Source organism: Telmatherina bonti (genome assembly GCF_933228915.1).
Source record: "Telmatherina bonti genome assembly, chromosome: 10".
In the NCBI taxonomy this organism is placed as follows: Eukaryota; Metazoa; Chordata; class Actinopteri; order Atheriniformes; family Telmatherinidae; genus Telmatherina; species Telmatherina bonti.
The window spans coordinates 31,357,733-31,378,000 of record NC_136628.1 but is presented as its reverse complement, the minus strand read 5'-3'; the positions used below and the strand labels follow the sequence as shown (position 1 = coordinate 31,378,000).

The 20,268-nt window shown below is 37.2% G+C and overlaps 1 protein-coding gene across 1 annotated transcript; it reads left to right on the top strand.

Annotated features, from left to right (window-relative positions):
* Positions 1-4,337: 4,337 nt before the first annotated feature.
* On the top strand, positions 4,338-20,265 carry b3gat1b (beta-1,3-glucuronyltransferase 1 (glucuronosyltransferase P) b). The gene is made up of 6 exons (XM_079247238.1): positions 4,338-4,456; positions 12,652-12,794; positions 15,251-15,762; positions 15,874-16,170; positions 16,491-16,596; positions 19,577-20,265. Exons 2-5 carry the CDS (start codon positions 12,683-12,685, stop codon positions 16,575-16,577), a joined length of 1,008 nt encoding a protein of 335 aa, XP_079103364.1. The 5' UTR covers positions 4,338-4,456; positions 12,652-12,682; the 3' UTR covers positions 16,578-16,596; positions 19,577-20,265.
* The last annotated feature ends 3 nt before the right edge of the window (positions 20,266-20,268 follow it).

Below are 20,268 nucleotides of genomic sequence, written 5' to 3'. Positions count from 1 at the left end.
CCTCATAATAAATCCCATTTATGACTGATTAGAAATAAGTGTTTAATAAATGCATCATATAACCCTTTGATGCAATATTTCCACTACAGCAGGCACCTATTTACAGGCTGTTTCTAAGCATATTCATATGTGAGGATGGTATATTTGTAATTTGCCACTTCAGTGGACATTAGGAAACTCACCCAACACACTGTCACTCGCTGAAGAACAAACAAATATAGTATGAAATTTCATATATATACACATTAAAACATAACTACCAAGTTTACCTCAGTGATAAACAGGACAAGAAAAGGATACTCATCAATTTTTATAAAATATTAATTTTATATAAATATGACAATATATAATATTTTATAAATATTTCTATCGAATAAATAAAATTATTAAAAGTAAAATATTAAAGACAAAAAAAGTGTCTCTAAGTAAAATGTTGCATGCAAAAAAAAATATGGCATTGGTTTTTTTAATAATTCATGCAGCAAGGGTTAAATCTCAATCTTAGCTTTCTAGTTGTGTAAAGCATGCGTTGATACTCGGAGACAGATAGAGAAACATACATATATATATTTGTCACATCCCGCCTGAAAGATGTCTAGTTAAACAGGAAGGATAAACTCACCAGTGTGCACGTGTTCATGCACACAGAGACGGAAATTCTCAGAATATTTTCTGATTTATTTACATGTAGAACATGTCAGGACTCAGTGCATGTGTGATGGCAGGTTAAAGTTTTGTGCGCAGTGACAGTTTGGTAGTCATATGTCAGCACTTTGCAGAAAGGAAAAAGCCTTCTACTAACCAAGCAGTCTGACCTGGAACTTTTTATTTAACTTGCCCCTGTAATATTTTTATATGATATAAAAGTCCATCTTTGTTCTGAGATCTTACACCAATATGCTTATTTTGTATGAAAAATAAACACAAAAAGAGCTGTATGTTCCCAGACATCTTGTGAATTCTGACATTGTGTTCCTACATGATAATCTGAATGAGATGCGTCTCCATGGGAACAAAATGGATCTTTTCCTCTTTCTATGCTTTTTCTTACTTGGATATTGTTCTGCACACTTTAGTTTATACCTCTAAAACCACTTCAACAGCTGGTGATTTTACGTTCTTTTTGGTTTCATTAGTTGGTTGCTCATGTTTATTCTCTTTCACTGAGTAATTATCTTAAAGAATCGTTTTGTTCTGCAGAGGGTTATTACAAATGATGTTTATATAAAACAGGCAATATAATGCTATTAGCAAGTCAAAAAGAAATGAGATTTCTGTCTGAAGTGTAACACATGTTGAACCAGTGGAACACCGTCATTGTGAACTTCTTTGAGACCATTTACAACTTTTCTTTTTCCATTTCTGTCCATGCTCAGGTGGGCCTCCTTTCTGCACTGACATCTCCTGTTGTTAGTCGTCACCCCCGCTCCTGTGTGAGTCACCATCTGATAGTGGTTTGATGTGTGAGTCATCTTCCGAGTCGGGTCCTCTGTCCTTACAGTCTTCAGCACAAGCCTCTCTACTTTCTATTTTAGTGAGTCAAACTTTTTTTTTGCTGTTTTGCAGATCTTCCTTCAACCTTTTTCCATTATTCTTCTCCATTATTTTTTTTTTCTTATGTTTACCAACAAATCTCTCACTCAGTTTCATTGTTCAGTCCCTTTAATCCACAACCTATTGGACTCCTCAGGAATAACCACAGTTAAAACCATTCAACACTGTCACACCATCATGCAACAATGAGATACACCTGGACAAATGTACTCAGTATCTATAATAGTGTTAGGTATTCAAACTAGTGATGAAATGCAAACAGAATATGGAAAGCAAAGGGGAGCTTTTACGCTACATGTCACACTCACCCAATCACACATACACTCATACAGCACTTCTGTTATTTTATACCAAATGCTTTCTCCGTATGCACACATTCAAGCCCAAATAGACACATGTGGAAGCAACGTGGGGTTCAATGTCCCAGCCAAGGACATGTTGTCAGGGGAAACCGGGAATCGATCTACCGACTTTTCAGAAGACTCCAAGACAGCAACCATAAAAAAAAAAAGAGATAAAGATACACCAGATAAAAGGCAACAGCATCATCTGTTCAGTCAAACCAGAGAACCAGCTGCTGGACCTGGAAGGAAACAAAACAACCTACAACGTCTGCAAGACAACAAGGCTGACAAGAGAAACCATGAAAAGACAGACAAGCTGAAAAAAACCTAAATCACAAGAACAGAAACATCTGCAAAGCACAAAAAACTGAAAACATGAATGTAAAGAATAAGTTGTAATTAATGATGAATGAATCAAGCAAATGTAGTTTATCATCCCACAGATGCGAATATCAGTACCAGCGGTGAATACATTTATTATTTATTAGCATACTTATTTTTCCTGCTTTGCATTTGCTGTGTTTGTAGAACTCATTACACTCTAATAAATAAACAGAGAATATACACAAAAACAGTCATTAATGTTTCATCATATAATTAATTAATGAGTGGTTATTAGTTTTGTTTTTAATACTATTTAATTCAGTTAAGCTCAACTTTATTTGCAAAGCACCAATTTACAACTATTTACGATCCCCTGACAGTCCAGTTTATTCAAACACATCCGCGACGTGATCCACTTTATAATGACTGTTCAAACAAATCCATTTCCAGAAAAAAAATATGAAGAAAACCAACAGATTGTATTGGGTCTTCTTTTAGATTCAAATGTTGATCATGAGCATGCATGAAGCAGCGGGCAACAGTGGGAGGAAAAATGATCTTTTAACAGGAAGGAAAACCATCCACAGGAAAAATGAGTCAACAAGGACCATAACTCTAAACCAGGGATACCTGCAGAGAAACAAAAAGAGAAACACTAGTGGATGATAAAAATATTGCTTTATTTATATATATATATATATATATATATATATATATATGTATATATAGTGCATCATGGGGACGACTCCCAGCAGTCTAAACCTATAGCAGGAAACAGCTCCAAACAATAATTCTTCCAAGTTTATCTGTATCACTGTCACTCCATAGAAATTATAAGATACTTACTCACTGATAATCCATAACTATTGTTTCTTTATTAATGATTAGCTGCTTAACCAATCAGAAGTCTCTCATTGTTAAAGTGAAATACTAATAATTTGTTTTACGGATATGTAACTAAAAATTAAAAGAAATTTCTTTTTCTTTTTAAAAAAAAAACAGATAATCACAGCTGTCATTTATAACATTACTGATGCCTAAATAATGATAATATCCATAATTAATATGGAATAAAGGGAAAGAAAATTCTTATGGGTTGGTTACTTGCAGTATTAACAAAAATCCAGCATTTATATTAAAAAAAATCTGTAGATATTATTGATGTTTTTGCTGTTGATCAACATAGAAATTAACTGCGATTTAGCTGATATTTTTCTCATCATGCTGGCATAAGTTTTCAGTTACAAGGAACTGTTAATAATCACAGTTTTTCAGCAGATTGTTGGCACGTTTGCTAAGTAAGAGAGCTCAACCCAGTTACCTTAGCTTGTAAATCCACACGGGACAAGTACACTGTCCCTCCAACTTTTAATCAATGATACTGTTTAAATACAGCAGAACAACTGTGGTGATAAGTCACGACTGCCTTGCTCGTCATGTTTTTGGACCCTTATGATCATCAATAGTTCTCCAGCAGTGATGTAGTGCGTTTGATTTTGACTGTCGCCATTTTTCAGGCCTGAAGTTATAGTCACTTGTCTGAACTGTCTGCTGCGAGTGGCATCATTTACAACCACCTGCCACCTCTTTTTTTTATTGTCATCCTTCTTCGCAGTTGAGTTTTGAGTCTTTTTTTTTTTAACGTGCTGCCACCTGCTTTCAAATGAGAGACATGCTTTAAACTTCTTTTATATGATCAGATTTAAGTAAAATAAATGTCTCTACTGTCTGAGTAGCAGGCCATGTGACAAGTTTATACTGTCGACACATAACCTCTGTCATCATACAGTTGTCTCTTTTTTTTCCTCTGTGTTTTTATAAATCCATCTTTATCCTTTACAGAAATTCCATTTGTGAGGCTGTGACATTTTTATGTGATTTATTCTATTGTCCTGAGCCCTCTGGCCATGACTGCCCCTCCGCCCCGTCCCCTTGCCGGCATGACAATCTCAGCCTTTGTTTTAGCAATGAGAAGCTGCATTCTTCCAGAGGGATGACCTCCTCTGTCTCTACAGGGGCTGGCACAGAGGACGCGACCCAACCCGAGGATTGGGTAGCACCCACCGGATGCTGTGACCAAAATCTGCGAGTCGTCACACCAACCCACATGTGTGTCAAAACAACGTTCCCGCAGCAGAAGGGGAACTTGAGGGGTCTCTGTTTATTGGCAACTCTGACTCCAACATCATTATTAGCACAACAGGATTAGACTTGGTGGATAATCATTCATGTCTGTAAGTATTCATTTATGCTTTATTATATTTACTGTGTATTGAAATAAGACTATTGCCTGAATTGATGTGATTATTATTATTAGAAAATCATCCTAGTAGGACAAAAGTAAAAGGATTAAAACAGAAAAATATGTCAGATACTCTTTTATAAGGTTTTCATATGTCTGCTTTGGCTCCCAGGTCTGTTTTGATTGGTCAAAAATGTGAGACAGCTGCTCATTAGATGTTCGAAAAAGCCACCAAGTCGCACATGAAATGGTGATGCAGATCAGTAGCAGAGCTAGACTTTTAACCAGGGTCATATACTAAGAAAGAAAGTTATTTAGTTACTTTCTAAACCACACACACTGATACACACTGTGATAACTGTGGTCACATTAGAGAGACGTGAGAAATAAAACGTGTTATGAATAATTGGAACAAGTGAAAATATTTGCAATTAAAAATCCTTCTCATAGCACAGACCATCAACAAGCAGCTCATTTCCACCCATGTGATTTCCACCTTATGTTATCATCCTCCATTTATTTTATATTCACCATCATCATACTATTACGTTATGATATTGTATTATATAATTTATTAATGATCAAAACATACCTTTGGCATTTGCAATACCAATATTTGTAATAGGCTAATATTGACTAAAAACCTATCAGTCTTGTTATAGTTTATTTCAACAACAAAACAAACACCATCAATATGTTTAAAGCAATATCATCTGGAGATGTGAGTATAAGAACATTACATAAAAATAACATTACACAATTTTTCTGTCTTGCAGGGGTTCAAAAATCAATTTAGATATTCTAGTGTCCAGAGTTTCCAGATTACTCCCAAAATATAATGCAATCCAATTTAAACTACGAACACAAACTCCAGCCAGGAATTTCCACATAAAGTTGCTGACAAACAAACAGACAGATGTAAGATAGGACCATTTTAAACTTGTCATCTGTCTATGTGGAGCTTGATGAGATAATAGATATCAGTAGGTTAGATTGTCAATAGCTTCTTTTACTAGAAGTTCTTCTTTACTCTCAGGTGTTAGACTGGATCCTTGTGTCTGACAGTGACTTGCGTGATTAGTTCCATGTTGGGAGCTGTCAGGTTGCCGACTGGGGGCTGTCTTGTTCTGATTTGTGTTTTTTCTCCTTTTAAAAAAAAGTTGGAAATATCTCCCTTTCTCCTTATTGTTAAATTTTCCAACACAAAATAAGATTACAGGTTAAATTTTATTAATCTGCCTCATGTACTGCTAGCTTAGTCAGCGCTAAGAAACATGGATCCTAGGCCCTCTGAACATCTTTATGGGCTGCAGAGACTATTGATGTTTTCAAAAGAGGCTCAAGACCCCCCCTTTTTAGTTTAGCTTTTAGATGATCTCATCCAGTTTTTAAGTCTAAGGATTATTTACTTATTGTTCTATTTTACCCTATTTTATTGTTTATTTCTATCTGATTTTATTGCTTTATTTCTAATATATCTTATTCTTACGCTCACTTTTATTAAGTATTTAGTGTTCTTAGCTGCTTCCTTTTAGGTCTTAGTCTTGTCTTAAGTTCTGTTCCTCCAGTGTTTCTCATGGGGATCCACCACGCTGGGGGCCTTGCCTATTCAAATTGCCAGGTCGTTGCCATGGGTATGGCCTCTGACAAGCTGGTCCCTGTATTACAGCCATTTGGCTGTAGTATGGATCGGGGCCAACCCTGAGTCCAGTGTTGACGCACCCTGGCTGGCCCACGGTGTGAGGGGATCCCCAGGATATCGTTTCCTCACGTTTGCCAAGCCATATGTTGTCTCTTATGTTTATTTTTTTGCTATTATTGTAGGTTAAAGAGACAGTAGACTATTTTAGAAGCTTTATCTGTAATGGTTCAGGAGATGGGACCAAAAAGAACCAGAGGACCTCAGGACTGAGTTAAAGATTTTATTGCCAATTACTGGGGTCGAGGAAGCAGGAGGCCAACTCTAGAAGGGCTTGAAGTACTCGTAGAGGATCCAAACTGGGCACGATTGGTGACGACAGGATGGTTAGGGAAATTGCACACAGGGAGAAGCCAACTCCAGGGAGATATGATGTCCAGTAAGGGAAAAAGGAGTTCCTCTCACCAGAGATTGAGGGTTTGTCCAGTGTCCAAAATCCAAATCCAAAAGCCAGTCCAAGGTCCATACACTGAGTTGACACATGAGGGGAAGAGACAAGGAAAAACGCTGGGCAGGCAGGTATTTGGGAGAAGGAGAAACAGGGCAGGAATACAGGATGCCCTAGAGAGTTACTGAAGGCTGGAAACAAACAGTAAATCTAACAATCTGGCAATCAACAATCCTCGGCTTGCTGCTTAAATAGAGGGAGGCACAGGTGGATACCATCAGCTAATCAGCACAGGAGGATGCCTTCAGGGACGGCTGGGAAAAATCATGAAATTATCAGGCAACATTAGTTTGGGTGTGTGTCAGTGTGTGCATGTGAATGATGATCTGTCTATTTGTTTTACTTGTTTTAACATATGTAAAGCACTTTGAACTGCTTCTTGTACGAAAGGTGCTATATAAATAAACTTTGATTTGATTTGAATTTCAGCCCTCAATTAAAAGGCATGTGTAATCCTAATGCTAAATACACCATGGTTTCCCAACAATATCTTAAAACTAATCTTGTGCTAGTATATAACTCGATTAGCATAGCTTCAAGCTAAAATTAGGTTAAATCTGGACAATATGTCATCTAGAAATGTGCAGTCAAATATTTATTCTATATTCTTAAAAGATGTCTGATTAAAAAAGCATTTTAAACGGTACAGTGACACTGGTGATCCATGTGTGTCAGGAAAGATGCAGTTTGCTCAGAAAGCTAATTGGGTTGTAGGTTGAACATACAGTCCAGCGTTGTGGTGTCCAGACCCTTTTATCTGGATCTCTGAAGGATCTTTCATCGGCTTGTCTTCCGTTTTGATTTGCTTCAAAGTCTCCAGAAGTCCCTACATTCGACTGTCATTAGTTCAAATAATGCTATAATGGATTTCCCAGCTGAGGCGAGATTTGTCGCTGAGAGGTTTGATACGAAGAGAGAACCTATTTATAGCTTCCCCGAGCTGTGCCGTACATTTTAAACACACAGAAGTAAGAAGCTTTCGATTTCTTTAAGTGCTGACTGAAGCTGCCCTCATCTTCCACTCTCCTCCTTTCTTTCTTGGCTCTTTGATCCAAGCATCTGTTTCCAGTACGGCAGCCAGTATACCAGCTTTACTACCAGGTCTACATTGGACAATGTTCAGACTTGGAGACACAGAAACAACATTCCTGTATACAAGCAATCACAAGTCTTATGTAATAATGATGAACTGTTGATTCTCAGGTCAGTTTTATTTAGGCAAAGTTATTACTCATTTTGATTTATTATTGGTAATAAATAGTATTATTCATTTTTATTCCAACAATACAAAATTTAGCCTGATCAGAAGTGAATGCAATCATGAGCTCATCAAGTTGATTTTTAGAAACCAGAAATAATCTGCATCAAACTGTAAAAATTTCATTTTACCAACACAGCTCTATGTTTACACACTTCTTCATGTACTGTATAATATTCTAGTTATCATGTACATCACATAAAAGACTTCAAACACAAATGACTAGATGTTGCTGCTGTTGCTGGTTGCAGGAAATTTAAAAGTCTAAATCAGGGGTCTCCAACTCCAGTCGTCGTGATCTACCAACTACCAACAGGCAGGTGCAGAAGATGACAAGCTGTTGGAGAACCTTTTCATATGAATCAAGTGTGTTGTACCAGGGAAACACTGAAAGCTGCAGGATGGTAGCTCATGAGGACCAGAGTTGCTGTCCCCTGGTCTAAACCATAGATAGGCACTCTGGCCCTGCAGGTTTTTTATGTTTTCTGCTCATACTCACGTGATTGAAATGTCTGTTTTCATCAGATTGTTGTAAAGTTCTGTCCAAGCGCATGCAGATCCGTTAATCCAGTGTTTCTCCAGTCTGGTCCTCAGGACCTCCTGTGCTGCATGTTTTAGACATGTTCCTCCTCCAAAGCACCTTAGTCAGATTATTGAACTTCCTCATCAAGGTCTTTGCAGCCTGTAAAGGTACAGTTGCCTATAAAACATGCAGGTCAGGGCGTCTTCATGAACCTGAATTGAGAAACGCTGCATTAATCTGATGTGCTGCAACAGAAAACATTAAAAACCTGCAGGACCTTTGAGGACTGACTTTGCCCATTCCTGGTCTAAACAGACATTCGCCTGCAGGTCAGGATTGTTTATCATTACTTGTCTTTTCTCTGTTCCTCATTTGCATGTCTGGTTGAGCTCACCACCTGATCGTGGTTTGATGTGTGAGCTAAAATGTACAATATTTCCCCAAATTTCTGACATTCAGACATGAAAACGTCTTCTTTCCAACTGCATGTTGAATCATTATCACATGTAAGTGTTTCCCACCAGGACATAATTCAGCATTAAATAGGGATTCAAACCAGTCAGGAGGTGGAGTTGTGATATGCTATTGCATGCAGAGGTAGTTTGCTCATTGATATCAGTGACACACTGTTCAAATATGGCCCTATGAAACTCATCCTGATGTGTTAATTAGCCAGCGGAGCCTTTGATCCAAGATGGGGGCTATCCCTTGCAATCAAGGATTAATTATGTCTAAAGAGTTTTGATTAACCAGCAGACGATCTATTTTATGAAGAGAGGAAAAGCAGAAAAAAGAAACAGCAGCATGCAGAGAAGTTGGCTGTACTGTCAGCATCACTGTGATGTGAGTGTAGATTGAAAGCTGCACGGCTCGTGAACTGCTGGAGACTAAAAGCTATTTTCTTCATTCACACCAGCTTTTCAGCAGGAATAGCAACTGAAACAGGTTGCTAATTACCTGTCATCCATTATCACTGTTACTTCTGTTATAATTCACACTAAAACCACACTGAAAATGTTAGTCAAGTAGTTTTTTAGTGTTTCTGTGTTAAATGTTAAACGCTTTCTCTGCATATGCACTTTGAATCTGATTATGGTTTTCCTTGAATCCCTGAGCGAGGATGCTCAGTTTGTAAATAGCAAAAAAACTTGCACAGAAAACAACAAAAGAAACATACAAAAATACTGAAAAGTGACATGCACTTATTCTCTATGAAGCTTAACCCTGTTGTGCATCTAGCTTAAATAACTATGTAAAATTTAGTAAAGGGGAGATTAAATAAATTGCAAAATGATTGTGAAGACACACTCAGTGACTTTACTACCTTTACACTCTACGTTCAGGACTGGACAGATGTGCAATACAGTGACAAAACAGTTGATATGGTTTCAGTTTAGTTGGTTTAATTATTTTATTTCAAGCGTATTTTAAATTCTAAGATCCTTCATATGCTTTGTTTTTTATTCATTTATTTATTGTAATGTTGTATCTTGTACAACTTTGGTCAACTTTGTTTTTTTAAAGTACAGAATAAAAAAAGTTTCAGTAAACAAACAGAATGTAATTAGTCTTAAACACTCAGAGTTTATTGATGAGAGCTGACCTGGTAAAATAATGTTTATTCCAAGTCAAAATGTACATCATAAGTACTTTACCTGAACAGATCTATAAATATAAGCCCACTTATCATTTACCAGTGAACAGATAACTATGTTAATGTTAATATGACCTGTTTAAAGGAAAGCAACACAAATAATTTTCAATTAAAGGCAACTATTTTGTTTTTGTCTACGGCGTGTACTGCTTTTGAATTTTGAAATGTGTTTTTTAAAATTTTAATTTGTTTTGCAATTTCCAGCCACCGTACTGCAGGGACCCAAGTTGAACTCCAAATTATGTTGGGGGTCAAAACTAATATGATGCTAGTGAGGGAGTTAAAAAACAAAACATCTAATGATAATTATTTTAACAAACAAATAGGTGCCCTGCGATGGACTGGCGAGCTGTCCAGGGTGTACCCTGCCTTTCGCCCAAAGACTGCTGGGATAGGCTCCAGCTTCCCCGCGACCCTTCATCGGACTAAGCGGTTAGGATCATGAATGCATGAATGAATGAATTAACAAATAGGTTAACTGTCTGATGCATGAATTATTAAAAATATATGGAATATTTTACTGCTACAGACATATAGACATGAGACGCTTATGTGCATGTTATTTTACTTTAATTTAGTTTATTGTTGTACCTATTCTATAAAAAATATTTATAGAATAATATATTGTCTTATTTATATAATAGAAATATTCTATTTTTAAAAAAGTCCTGTTTATAAAATGAGGTAAAATTGGAATTACATGTAACTGTATACATGAAAATATATACTATAATATCTTTATTCTTCAGTGAGTGGTAGTGTGTTGGGTGTCTCTCCCAATGCCCACTTAAGTGACAAAATTGCAAAAATACCATCCTCACTTGTGAAAATACTAGAAAACAGCCTTTAAATATGTATCCACTGTAGTGGACATGATGCCTCACAGGGTTAATTTCCCATGTTTTCTGCCAGATTAGGATAGTTTATTATTTAATTGAGAAATGCTGTTTTCTAAATCCACAGAGAATTGGATTCACACTTTCAGCCGAATTGTAGCAGTCGTCAAATCATTGGTTCACTTGTTCTCTGTATTACACCAGCGTGCATTCAGTGGAGATAAAGCAGTAAGCTTGGAGCAGTGTCTGACCTATATTTCTGCTTTCCTTCTGAACAAAATGCCTCCTTCCTCATAGTTTGTGCCTGGCAGCCTCAGTATGTCGATGCAAAATAGTGGACTGCCACATACAGACGTCTAAATGTGATGTAAAATGATGGGTTGTTAGATGTGAAGACTTTACGCACTCAGACTAAAGTGGGAATGCTGAAGAATACTTGAAAAGTATTAGATTTTTCCTTTCCTCCCTGTTTGATTTTTAATTGATTTTAAAGAGAGAATGGGGGACATATCTATGATATTGTTTCTCCATAAGCCAGAAGCTTAACATCTCTTAATGATGTATCCCTACATTAAAAAGAAGCATCTTACTGGAAATAAAACCTGATTCTGAGTCTTAAGCAGGCATATAAACAAGTGTCTCCAACCATACTGACATTAGGTGACACATTCATCGGATCTAATCTAACATGGACCAGATTGGACAGTTCAGATAAAAACAAAAGGCCACTTGGTTTTTTTTTTTTTTAAATGACTATCTGGCATTAAATTCACCATTATTAATCAAAATTTTGTGTCCAAACATCCCTGTGAAAACCAGATTGGTGGTCACATTGGTGGACTAAAGAAACTCAGACTTGCATTCCTTTTAGCAGCCTTCGACTGCTGGTTTTGTTTTCGTGAATCCAAATGGCTGATTCTTTCCAACAGAGATATTGATTTCCTTACACGCTTTGATCCAGAAGTCATAAATTAAAGTGCACTCATTCTCAAAATAGAAATAAAAAAAGTCAGCATTTTCACACTTATTTTTAAGTATTTAAAATGTAAACGTGTTATAAGTCACTGGAAATAAAGAATAACGCCATATTGCAGCTTATCTGTTTGTGCACAAACCTGAAGAGCCCAAACACACCCTGAAACACTCATCATCATTAAAACTCTCCCTGAAATCAGTTTCCCCTTCTGGATTTGGTACGCCCTGCACCTTCACTGCTCAGAACTGGCAGGGGCCCATCAAACCTTGCCTCCAATGTCAAATACTCACAAGCCTCTCCATTTCTGAAGGAGATGCCCCCTTGGAAAAATGTATTAAAAAATGACCATACATCTGTCTGAGTTGATCAAAGGATATCACAAATCCATCACTAATCCAGTCAACAGGCGGTTTGTGTACCTTTCAGCCTGCAAGACAACCTTTTGATGTTGTGGCCTCTGCTTTGCTCCATGCAGACTGCCAAATGACCAATAAAAAAATCTTTAAAAATGGGTTTTTAATATCTAGATATCATAAAAACAGATATTTTTACTGCAAGGTTTCTAACAGTTAAGGGAAACTCTTGCATGCAAGAATAAGTCTGTTGTGTACAGCTTTGTCACATGACAATAAATGAACTAAAGGTTCATGTATATGACATGCTAAAGGGAAAGTACAGCAACATTTCCAAAGGCACTTTGTTCCCTAAATGAGATGTGAAGGCTTTAGCCTTCTTCTTTCATAGTTCTCTGGTTGTTGTGATTGTGCATTGCATCATGTGTTATGCCTTGCAGGTAGTGACATGACTCAGGGTCGACTCTGGAGATGCCGAAGAGACGTGACATCATTGCCATTGTATTGATTGTCTTGCCTTGGACACTGCTCATCACTGTTTGGCACCAGAACAACATTACATCTCTGCTTGCTGCTCAAAAGGGTAAAAATAAGAATCTGTGGTGCTTTGACATAAAAACTCCATTTCTAGAAAAGTGGGGACATTACAAAGCTTTAAATCTGTTATTTGTTTATTTGTTCAAACCCTTACTTAATAGCCAGAAGTAAGGAAATATATTTCTGTTTCTGAGCTTACCAACTTCATTTTACTTAACTATTGTGGGTCTTTTTTTTTTTTTTTTTTTATCCTTTCACATAATTTTTCTCTCAACTTTTGGCCATGGTTTTGGTTGTGTTATCCCATATATTATTATTTTTGTAATATAGTGCTTCTGTTAAAGAACTCAAACAAGGGTCAAACAAGAAAAATTTACAACCTTTTGAAGTCATTAGAGGACCAAAAAGTCCTCTCCCAAAGATTGCAGTTTTTTAGAAAAAAAACAGGTTATTTTCCCCTTTTTTGCTCAAATTGTTCAATAATCAAACATGGTATTTTTTAAACTATTCATCAAATCAAATAAAAAATACTTTATTCATCCCTGAGGGGAAATTCAAGGTTCAAGCCAGCTCGTCCAAGGTTTGACATACAGACATTTAACATTTATGACAAGTTTACGTCATTGGTTTTAATGAAAAAATATGATTAATTATTAATTAATTATTTTCCATGTAAGAGATACTAAGCACATGCAGATCTTATTAAAAGATCAAAAGAAATGTTTTTACTTATTTTAAGTTAATGTAAGGCTTATTTAAAATGAAAAAGACACCCTAGTTCCCGAACATGTATTTTATGAAAAAGTAACTCACTAATTATATTTGTGCGTTAGTTTTTTATGTATATATTTAAATGATGACCATGTGTAGTAAAGTTGTGATTTAAAGAGGTTCTGTTATGCTGTTTCTGGTTTTCCGAGCTTTCTACAGTGTTATAGTGCTGAATACTCATCAGACATATAAGGGGCGCCATTTTTTATCACCTAAATGCATGTTTGAGTTTTCCAGAAATCTCTGCTTTTGGTTTCCATGGCGACAGGAACAATTGGTTTTACAGAATTTTTTCTACTTCAAAATTTTAGTGACATCCCGGGAGAGGGACTCAGTGATTGGTCATCTTCTCTAGGTTGTGCACGTTCACAAGAAAAAAGCCACGCCCATCTTCACTGCTAAGTATAACTACTCCTAGCAGTTGATCAATCAGACGCAGCCTGCAGGACATGGGGTGGAGCTTTCTCTGTTCGCTTGTTACTGGCAGAAGCTGATCTGAGAGGATCATTACAAAATTAATGAAGGGGTTTGTTAAAAAAATTTTCAATTATTTCTTCTCCTTCTGGACTTGCTTATTAGAATAAAATAGACTGAAATGTGCATAATAGAGACACTTTAAAGAGTTCATTTTAAAGCCGTTTTTGGGAAAGGACTCTTCGTCCTATAACAGGGAAGGTGGAAAAGAAACGGTAGTAAATTGGAGAGACCGACAAGGGCTAAAAAAAAAAAACAAAAAAAACCATATAAACACATATTAAATATCATGCCAGAAATGCACTTTCAGAATGATTGAAAAAGCACTATAAATAAAAAAGATTCAAAATAATCTGTATTCCACAAAGAGGAAGGAATATGTCAAATTTGCTGAGATATCTGGACAGGCTGTCATCTCAGATGGACATAAGGACAATGGATGGATGAGTCCATCTTTCATCTGCTTTTGGGGAAAAATGGACTCTGCATTTAACATGGTAAAAATATTAAAAATAAAAAACATCATCCAGGCTGGTAAACCAGTGATACCAAGATATATATCAAAAATTTGGAGACATGTACCATCACAAAGGCAACATCTTGCCCTAAAAGAACCTTGTTTATTTCAGTGGGACAATGTTGTGGCTTCATAAACACAGAATATATGAGCTTGACAGCAGTACAGATCTGTCTCCTATTAAATATGTATAGTACTACATGAAGAGGAGACAACAAGCCAGGACTTTTGAACAGATCGTCTTAAGTGGTCAGATTCCTCCAAAAAAAATAGTAAACTAAGTTGCTAAATCATTTCTAAATTTTTACAAAAATGATGGAGTTGTTGTTGTGCCTCTGCCATCAATTCCAAGTGTATTCATATATTTTTATATATGATAAAAGTTGTTGAGTAAAGACATTTTATACTTCTTGAAAGTAATTAAATGACAGATTCGGGTTTTGTCAGTGGTGTTTGTAAAGTCAATGCTTTTCTGTTGATATTTGATATTGATGTGCAACAAAAGGGCTTGTGTGACTTACATGTGCACCTCTGTATCAGTGAATATAAACCAACAAATGTTGCAGTGCAAAACATCAGGTCTGTTTTATTGCATAATTATACGTTAGCATCAAACCAAAGTCAGTCCATAGTATAGTTTAAACTGTTAAGAACCAACTAAATGTGAAAACATAAGCTAAATGTGGTTCAAGGTCCCATTTACACAGAAGCTCATCGTAATCACTTTCTCTCCTGGCTAGATGATGTACATAATGGCCGCTCTGACTCCAGAAGCGCCCGCGCTGTCAAGGAACCCTACTCACCTCAGAACCGGGAAATTGTGGAGGTGGTGCGCACCGAGTACGTCTACAGCCGGCCTCCGCCCTGGTCAGACATCCTCCCCGCTATCTACGTCATCACTCCCACTTACAGCCGCCCAGTGCAGAAGGCAGAGCTGACACGCCTGGCTAACACTTTGCTGCATGTATCCAACCTGCACTGGATCGTGGTGGAGGACTCCTACAGAAGGACCACTCTAGTTAGCCGCCTCCTCCAGGACACGGGCATCAACTACACCCACCTCAATGTGGAGACTCCCATGAACTATAAAGTACGTGGGGATGCTAGGAACCCTAGAGTACCACGAGGCACCTTACAGAGGAACTTGGCTCTGCGGTGGCTACGTGAGACCTTTAGCGTAAATAACAGCCAGAGTGGAGTTGTGTATTTCGCAGATGATGACAACACATACAGTCTAGAGCTGTTTGAAGAGGTGATCTTTATGCATGTGTTACACGTGTGCTGTTACAATATTTCGGATTTGGAGATTTAATGAATTTAGATCCTTACATGGATTGTTTGTATCTCTGTTTTCATCTTATAGATGCGTTTCACTAAAAAGGTGTCAGTGTGGCCCGTGGCATTTGTTGGTGGCTTACGATACGAGTCTCCCAAAGTAAACACCTTAGGTAAGGTGTATGGCTGGAAAACTGTATTCGACCCACACCGGCCCTTTGCCATTGACATGGCTGGGTTTGCTGTGAACCTGAGCCTCATTCTGTCCAAACCTCAGGCTTATTTCAAGTTACGAGGGGTGAAGGGAGGATATCAGGAGAGCAGCTTATTAAAGGAACTGGTCACTCTGAGTGACTTGGAGCCTAAAGCTTCTAACTGCACTAAGGTAAGGAAAGTGTGTGCCTGTGTGTGTTAAAATGCAGTGAAACATAATCAGCTTTGGCAGTAAACAAGCTGCATTTAAATACTTTAATTCTTGAGATTAATCTTTGTCACAACAATTTTCTCTCCAAGCCAAAAGCTGTCAGCTCAGAAATGACCCTTTAGGCTCACAGTTATAATTAGAATATTCCATATATATTGCCTTGGTAGCGCATATGATGCAGGTGTACTGATAAAGTAAAACATTCCTCACCCAACCTTCTGCATTACTACGTCATCTTTCACAGTGTTTCTGCTCATCCGTTCCTTCGCTCTAACCTCCAGGTATTAGTATGGCACACACGGACAGAGAAGCCGGTGCTGGTAAATGAGGGCAAGAAAGGATTTACAGACTCTAACGTGGAGATATGACATACTTCATCTGACACAGGTAAATGCAGAGATTTGGAAATGCAAATTACTTCATTTCCACACTGTGATTATTTTGAGGGATGGTCCAAAGAAGAAGAATCTAGCTTATGCAGACACCATCATATTCATCAGTTTTCTAATTTTATCCTTTTCTGCAGGAATATACCAGATATATCAACAATATAGTCCCCAGATCTATTGATATTAGGATTTTTTTTGTTTATTTAAATGAGGAAAACAACATAACCCAATACTGAAGACACCTTTGCATAATTTTTTGGTAATGTCAGTACTGATGAATGTATTGGGATGTTCAACTCACACTGTACGGAGATTTAAGATGCAACTGCTCCTGTAACTTTTAAGCATGTAAAGCCTCAAAAGGAGCCTTGACTGGATGGGACCATTCATAAACTCAAACGTGCATCTTGAAGAGCGGAGAGAAAATGGAAAAAAGACAAGCTCCAAATTTCATGGGATTAGTTTTGTCTGTGTCTTGTCAGCTTTTTTTAAAAGGCTGCTAAACCTGCCAAAATTGCTTATTTTTCCAACATTGTTACCATAAATATCCAAAAGTCATGGATTCTTTTTAATGTCTTTAATTCATTGATGAACCCTTGTGATGGTGTCTGTGTTGAACCTTCTTCTACCTTATGTGAGGATTTTCTAAAGTTTGTTGACAAAGTTTCTGTCCTGAGATCACAAGGCCCCCAGTCTACTCAGGACCCCTCAACTCCATGAGTGAGCCCAGTAGTTCTTGATCATTTTGTGCCCATTTCTCTCGCCCAACGAAATGAAATAGTTAGGGATCTACACCCTGCAAATTGCCCAACCGACAGTGCTCAAGAAAGTCTTCTGTTCAATTGAGTGTTTTATTTTACAGTTTATAAATTTGTCTTTAAAAGGTGGAGTAAGATTTGCAATATTTTCAAAATAAATTAATAAAATAACTACAATCATAATTAGATAGTTTTTTTTAAACATGTAGGTTCCTGTCTGTCCATATTTGATGCATTATTAAATTGCAAGTTTAATTAATGACAAAAAGCACTCTTTTTTTACTGGTAGGCAAACATTTAAGAAGGGTCTGTCATTAATTAAAACTTGTAATTTAATAACGCATCAAATATGGACAGACTGGAACCTAGATGTTTAAAAAAAAAAACTATCTAATTATGATTGTAGTTATTTTTTTGGTTAATTTATTTTGAAAATATTGCAAATCTTACATAGTCCACCTTTAAGCTCTGGATCTGTCCCACTCTCCCTCAAGCATGTCATAGTTCAGCCTCTTTTAAAAAGCTTGGATCCGTCATATATAGCTGAGTTTAGGCCAATGTCCAAACTCCCCTTTATCTCTAAGGTGTTAATACAATTCAGGGTTAGCTAGAAGCTAAAGGCTGTCCCAGCAATTTGCCATGAAAAGGTGCTTTTATATCCCAGTCTTGAAATTCCCAGAGGATCAATCATGCTGTCACATTTGTGGTGGAGGTAGGTGGTAAGGTCCCAACTGCAGAGACAGGAGCCAGAAATTCAAAGTGAAGAAGTTTTATGACTGTACTGAAAGGTGGAAGACACAGGAGGCCAAACTGACCTAAACACAATGGACCACACTGCAATGGACCAGCATTGAGAACAGAAACCAAGAGGTAAAAATGCAGGAAAAACAAACAAGACACAGGTGTGGTGAATGAAGTAAGCGAGACCAGGTGAATCTAATGAACAGGAACAAAGGCTAAACAAGAAACAAGGGTACTAAACAGGGAAGACCAGACCTAAAGATACAAAACACACATTATGACACATGTTGATTTTCTGTATCTGTTTACATTTGTAATTTGGAGGAAAATATCTTGAAAAAAACTGGATTATATTATAATGAGGGATTGAAATGTGATAGATTTCTAAGATTTCCCAATTGTGCCGTTCAGTTCAAACTGGGTTGTTTTCTTTTATTGCCTGGATGACAGATTTGCTGTGCAAATCCACAAATTACAGCATGTCAACCCACAATTCCAAATTATGACAGAACTATGAGTGTTTTGCATCCACCAAGATACTTAGATCGCTACAGAAGAAACAACTTCTTCAGATGGTCTTGAAAGCCTGACATTTCTAATCTTACAATGCATGACAAGAAATTCATAACATCTAGAAATACAAGTCATCAGTAAGTTCAAATGTGTGGCAAAAGCTTTGTCATAAAGCTCAGTCAATAACAGATGGAGGACTTATCAGAGATGTATATTTAACATGGGTTTTAAGCGCTTTCCATGCAGTTTTGCATGCATTTCCCAATTATTTTTAGTAATTAACCAGGGTACCACCATACATTCTCTTGCCTATCTTGCCACATCCAGCATTCTGGTTAAACAGCAACCACAAAACAATTTTTTTTTTTTTTTGTCTTGTCCAGCATTTAAGCAGGCAAAATGATGTTCAGGATGCTGTGTTCTGCTGGGCAAATTTATTTTGCCATGGGAAGCATCATAGAAATAATGCTCCCCTTGATATTCTGGATTCTTATTTAATTTTTCTTTTTATTTTGCATAACTGTTTGTATTAAAAGTTTGTACTGCTGGACCGGACCGGAGAGGACAGAAGAGGAACAGACAGAGAATTGAAAAGAAGAGAAAACAGAAAGACACATTGTAGAGAGAAAAAGAGAAGGAGAGAAGGAGAAAAAGAAAGAAAACAATTTAGTTTTAACTAGAAACCTGTCATCTGAAAGGGACCTAGATGGTCTAAGTATTGTTTTATCTGAGTTTCAGTATGATGAAAAGTCAGCTTATTTGTTTTTACTCAAATCATAAACATAAGAGTTTTGAGAATACTGATGTAATTTAAAGAGGAATGGGTTATGCTTATGTGAACACTCATACAAAGTTCAAAACATGCATGATAAATCCAGTGTGTCATTCCATTACTACACTTCCCAAATCACCTCAAAGTCTTGTTCAGTTAGAAAAGTCTTTTTAATAATAAACTTGTTTTTTCAGGTAAGGCATCTCGTGGGATTCTGCCTGGACGCAAACCAACCTCAGAGTTCCAAGGGTCAATGACTGCAACTGCACAATAGCTCCACTTCACTGGAGCTTAAAAATGGAGGCACAAAGCCATGTGCATGTACCAAACACATAGTATCAAAGCACAACTGCACAAAAACAAGGCGGCCTGTTCTGTTCGCAGCATTGGTCAGCATTGGCAGAAGTTGTCAAGAGGAGCTTGACCACTAAAGTCAACCCTGGGAGGTTGACACAATGGATGTTACCCAACTTAAACTGCAGAAGGAGCTGTAACAGTGTGCAATAAAGAGCCCTCTCAGCAAAGAAGACACCAACCAAGCACTCAATCAGCTCTTAATAGGGCTCTTTTGTTTTGAACCGAGTGGGCTGCTGGGCACAGGGCTACACAGAGGAATAAAAGAAGTCCTTGTTTGAGGTGAATCAGCATTGACTGGCAAGATAGCACTGATGAGATCTGAACCCTTTTACTTGTACTGTACAACACTAAGCTATTTAGATAGGATCCTGAACCCAGTACTAATTAGGAGTCCTGTTTCTGTTCCACACACACTCACACTTAATCAGCATTGTAGTGTTTTATTCTTTTGGAAACAGCAAAGTTTTCATCGAATTCATGTATTACAAGCACTTGTTTATTCCTGAAATGCTGCAACACTGCTGAATTG